Below are 5,643 nucleotides of genomic sequence, written 5' to 3' on the forward strand. Positions count from 1 at the left end.
TACGCCAAGCTCTCGGATTCTGTCCCTCCTGTCTCGTTCGTTCTACACTGAGATACTTTCCATTTGAATAAATGATAAAAATGAATCAAAGTTTAGTATACTTGTATATTAAATCATGTCAAAAATTGAACTGTTCGAGTTATTTATATTAAAATACTGAAATTTGACATTGTCATAATAATCTTTAATAAGCTTCACTAGAAACATCAGTATTTTGAATACGAAATGTTATGAATCTGTATTTTAAAGATTAATCGTACTAAAAAGTGATATGGTGCTTATTAGTTTGTCTAAAAATAGTTTCAATAATCAAGAAAGTGAATATTATAATCTGTAAAACTTATTTGAGAAATTGACGCCATAAATATAAGCATGCCTGGAACCTGCGACCTGTCATAGAAATTAAGACTCATGACTCAATTTTTCGTATAGCGCTATTTCATTATGTTCTCGAGTATGATCGAGCAATCTCGAATTTTGCCGAACGCGTTCGTGCAAATTGCACGAAGCACGTGTACCTGTGAACAGCGACAGTAGACTTCTTTCTAATATTTTAGTCATTTTTGTTCGCGCGCTAATTGTGCAATTCAATTGTGAATTGAAAAGTACACAATTAAAAAATAATCTTCAACTATATACGTAGCTTTAAATTGATAATTATGTAAATTTTTTTGCTTTTTTGAAATATTTTAAAACAAATTATAAAAATGATTTTTTCAAAATAAAGAAAAATTTGAAATTTTACGAAGAATAGAAATAAAAAATGTTTATGATCTTGAAACCATTCAAATCCCTTAAATATTAAAAAAAATGTATTTCAAAATCGTCAAAAAGGTAGAGGATTATATACATATACATAAATCAAAATTGGTAATCCTTTTCGACACCAATTTTATTATCAGCAGGTCGAAAATGATGATAACAAATTACATATCAGCTCTCAAACACTTCTTAATTGGTTAGGTTTGACATGTTTTGACGTTCCGAAAACGGCGAAGGAGTAAAAGCGATAGATCAAACTTTTTCTCCTGAGCAACGTGAAGCGGGGGAAAAATCTACAGAGCCATCTAACGAGCCCGCAAAACAGGATCAGAATATGTATCTTCAAGGTTGCCTATATTAGTGACCACAGCCTGCTCATGTCCGCGGCGCGTAGTCGCTCCTGTACTAGACAGGAGTCACTGCTAGCTATGCAGCGCTGACTCCTGTGCTTGCCATTAATGTACAAAACACAAGTGCATACGTTACGGATAGAATAGTTTATATCCAGCGAGGACGGATTACTCTCTACCTCCAAATTTTCCTTTCGGACATGAACCGATACTGCCGGGATGTTACACAGTGATGTTTCTTCTCATGTATCACAATTGGAAATGGTTAGGACGGTCCTGACTGTTTACACTTTCCCCCTCCCCCGATTTGTGGCCAAGGCTATTTGCAAGCAACTCCTGGCACTGGACTGCAACCGAGAGTTTGGTGTATATGAACATAACAAAGATACTATGACAAATATATAAAATGAGCACCCTTACATTTCTGTAACCTAATACATATATTGTATGTCATATTTGTGTTATGTAATTCACAGAATATTAATGAGAATAAAACATTTTAACCTTTGAATACTTTTTTCATATTTTTAAAGATTAACAGCAGCGATAATTGCTGCTCTTTTGGCATCAATCTACTTAGTACCATTTATGGGCTCAGGACCTAAATGGAGGAAAGTGCTGAGAGACATGACAACAGATTCATGTCAACAAAAGTGGTGGACAATTTTTTTATATATAGATAATTTTGTTGATCCAGAAAACAATGTAAGTTTCATGAACACTAACGTCGCTTGATTTAATTTGTTCTCTAAATCCGGAATTAATGTAATTTAAAAAATATTTTTTATACAGTGCATGCCATATTTGTGGTCCACAGCTGTAGATATGCATTTTTTCTGGATATCTCCACTTATTTTATATCCACTTGGTAAAAAACCTAAACTAGGATTATTCATTTTGGGTTTATTGCTGGTCGCTTCACTTGCTCTACCTGCAGCCGTTATTGTCATCAATAATTATCTATTTTCTATGGAAACAGACGTTACATAAGCACCACTTCCATCAAAAAGTGTAGTTAGTGAAAAATTTAAATGGGAATCTGATTACGTATCAACCATTTGACTCCACTTTTACCCAGGGGCTAGACAGAAACACTATTGTTGGAATTCTATATTAAATGCAGAAAAACATTGTGGAAGTCGATTTTTAGGAAAGGGAATTTTTTTATTTGAGTAATAGAACCAAAAGAAAAAAATGCCTTGTAATTTCAAACTCCCATTTTGTCCAAACTGCTTAAAATTATTTTTGAAATGTTAATAATCAATTCGGTTGGGCTTTTGTTTCAATATGGAATAGTCTAACTTTTCAATAATATTTTAGTTGGTTTTGCTCAAAGAAATCTAGTAACGATTCTTCAGAAAATGCATTATTTCCTTATTTTCTTTAAAACAATTACTTGAAAAATTTATAAATAATTTCGTTCAGTATACCTTCATAGGATATGTGTTTTCTGACGAATCTTCACCAGATTTAATTAAAAACCCCATGTTTACCTCTTTGAAAACAGCCAAAACGTGAATGTTTTTATCAAATTGTTTATATAATAAGCAACCCTAGTCGACCGAGTGTATGGAACGGATATTCTACAGCGTATCCTTATAGTATCCACATAGTATCCCTTCCGTATCATGCAACAAAAACGAAAAAAACAGCAATATGGACATTCACCTTCAGTGACGGACTGGGCACCCAAGGGCGCGGCCGGGGATGCAATGCTGGTGGTGACTCCTAAAAATAAGGTCATCGGAGAAAAGGAAAAACTGTTTCTAAAGAGTATAACGTGAACGTATTAGATGTGCGTGAAACTTGACCTCCCCCCCCCCCCCCCCCCCCCCCCAATACCGTCATAAATACTTTTTGAATTTTGTTTAAAAATCGAAAATTCGAAATTTGACCAAATAAAAAAATTATGAAAATTAAAACATTCTGTGTCGTGATCTAACTATGCAAGTTACAATAAAAGATTAACTTAAAAAAATTATGCATCTACAAAAAATACAAATTGTTTAATAACGTTTTAATAGTATACGCAGTTTATGTTTTATTCGTAAGAAAATATAATAAAAAGTAAAAAAAAAATGAATATTTGGGGCAAAGAACACAAACTACGAAAAAAAAATGGACGAAATTTATTCACTCACAAAAGAGCTCCAAATTCGTTATTAATAATTTTTTATGGAACGCGCTGCTTTTATTCTAAGTTTTGTTTTAATAATGAAAAAAGCATTGAAAATAAAAAAAAATATTTTTTTAATAACAAAATAGTTTATTTATAGAAGGCAAACTTTTTAAATTATGAAAACAAAACAGTGAAAATATTTCTGTTTCAATACCCATGCATAGAATTAATTGTAATAATATACATTGATTGAACCGATACATTTTTAAGGTAACTGAGAATAAAATTTAGAGCAAAATAAGGAACAAAAATATGGAATTATTGATTATAAATAAAATCTATAATTTATTTTGCAATAACGGAATAAACAATCCCAGTTCGAGGTACAAAAATAAATGTAATTTATATTTTATATAATACTGTTGATCGTAATGTAGAAAAGTTCGCATTTTTTAAAAAATCGAGGGCGAAGCACGAGATACATGATGAGAATGTGTTTTTAAAGCCAAAGGAGCTTTAAAAAAAGATAATTCGCAAGCACCAAATTACAGTTTTGTTGATGCTTTGACCTTTTATTTTTAAAAGTTTGTGCACAAATGTTGGGAGGTACAAAGACCGAGCATGCAGCGTGAAGTAAATACATTCATAATAACCACATTGAAAATTACTAAAAATGCTGTAATTATAATTAAAGAACAATTATTATAGTAAATTACAGCGAAATATAGTAATATTTTACAATTTTCAAAGTAATTAAATATATCCTTTGATCCGAACTCTTGAAATGTAAGCTTATAACTTGTTTTAGAGAAAATTTCGACTAATAAGTAGTCATTTTAGTATAAAAATTGAGTTTAAACTTAACAATTACAAAAATAATTAAATACAGCCGATAATTAGTCAAGAATTTTTAATAAATTAAATCAGTTGCCCCCTTTTATGTTTGTCAGGGAAAATGGAGACATACTTTTTACATAAATAAGTTGATCTGAAAGCTCCCTCAAGGTACGTATAGGCGCTATCTAAAGTTAACATATGTAAAAATCAATATATTAGCGGACGCCCATAAAAATGCATTTAAGTGTCCTGTACATTTTTAATCAGTAAATATATTTTGGATTGCATCGGAAACAAATGAATTTGTAATTCCGTATTGAAGTTGATGACAAGAATGTTCCTTTCACTTTTTCTGTTTCAATATAAATGACTTGTTATTCAATTTAAAAATATTTCCAATACACTCGAGTCGCGGTACTGCGAAAATTTAGCGCAGGTCCGCCCTCAATAGTGAGAACACATGAGGGGACCCCACTCCACGGACTATTTACTATGTTCAAATGTCAACTGTTTACAACCTGACAGTTTGTAGTGACGATTTGAATCGTTATTATTAAAATTATTATTTAAATGAATAAAGCGAAGGAAACGTTGAAAGACATCTCAAATTGAATTCTGCTTTTCATGAAATCATCAAATGCAGAAATGAGCAGTGGGGTTGAAGGGGCTATAGCGTCTTTCTCACTATCGAGGGAAAAACGAACTCAATAGCGGGAGTTCGCAGTACCGCGACTCGAGTGTAATAGAATCCAAAACATGCATTAGGGAATTTCTTATGGATATTATGGGCGAAAAGAAATTGGAGGATACTTTAAATTTAATTTTTTACTTTACTGGTATTACTTATAGGAGTACAAGTGTAAGTCGTAGATATTATTAGATATTATTTTCACTATTTCCATTGCAATCTAATATATATTTATTTGTTTAAATAATATAATCTTTTTAGGGCGCTTTGGGATGTCTAAAGGGGCGTCAACAAAGGGGGGCGCAGCCGGGAAACCCCGGCAGCTCCCCCATGCCAGTCCGCCACTGTTCACCTTGTTGCAATTCGAATTCTATATTAAAATTGTCATTAGAATGTCATGGAGTAATTAAAATATTATTTCTGAAGCGTTAACATTTTTTTTAAATGTCATAAACTTTTATTCAAGGTGACTTCTAGCGCATGCATACTCGCTTCAGTAGTACGAGGGTAGTTCAATAAGTCATTAGAATGACCAACATATGGCGCGCGAATCGCTCCAAATCGTCTGTTTTAAGTCAGCACCACTCCCGACTAGATACATGGTGCAGTCACAGTCCACATCTTCTGAGTTTACGTGTTTTTATAACCAATTGAAAAAAAAAAATTGTTCGTTAAGAAAAATGGAAAAAAAACGAGTTCAGAGCGGTAATCAAACATTTTTATTTAAAGGGCTTAACTCCATATGAGATAAAAAATGAATTGGACTCAGTTCATGGCACATCTGTCCGTGCCTTAGCAACGGTTTATAACTGGGTAAATGAATTTAAGCGTGGTCGTACATCAATAAGTGACGAACCACGTTCAGGAAGGCCCGTAGAAGCAAGTAC

General features: G+C 32.6%; 1 protein-coding gene across 1 annotated transcript in view; it reads left to right on the forward strand.

Moving 5' to 3' along the window:
• The window catches only part of LOC117173631 (nose resistant to fluoxetine protein 6-like), a 21,726-nt gene that overhangs the window by 8,731 nt on the left and 7,352 nt on the right, over positions 1 to 5,643 (forward strand). The window contains exons 6-8 of the mRNA XM_033362272.1: positions 1,646 to 1,817; positions 1,905 to 2,051; positions 4,918 to 4,927. Coding sequence (XP_033218163.1) covers positions 1,646 to 1,817; positions 1,905 to 2,051; positions 4,918 to 4,927 — 329 coding nt within the window. The remainder of the gene's footprint in view (positions 1 to 1,645; positions 1,818 to 1,904; positions 2,052 to 4,917; positions 4,928 to 5,643) is intronic.

This window comes from Belonocnema kinseyi, chromosome 5, assembly GCF_010883055.1.
Source record: "Belonocnema kinseyi isolate 2016_QV_RU_SX_M_011 chromosome 5, B_treatae_v1, whole genome shotgun sequence".
NCBI lineage: Eukaryota > Metazoa > Arthropoda > Insecta > Hymenoptera > Cynipidae > Belonocnema > Belonocnema kinseyi.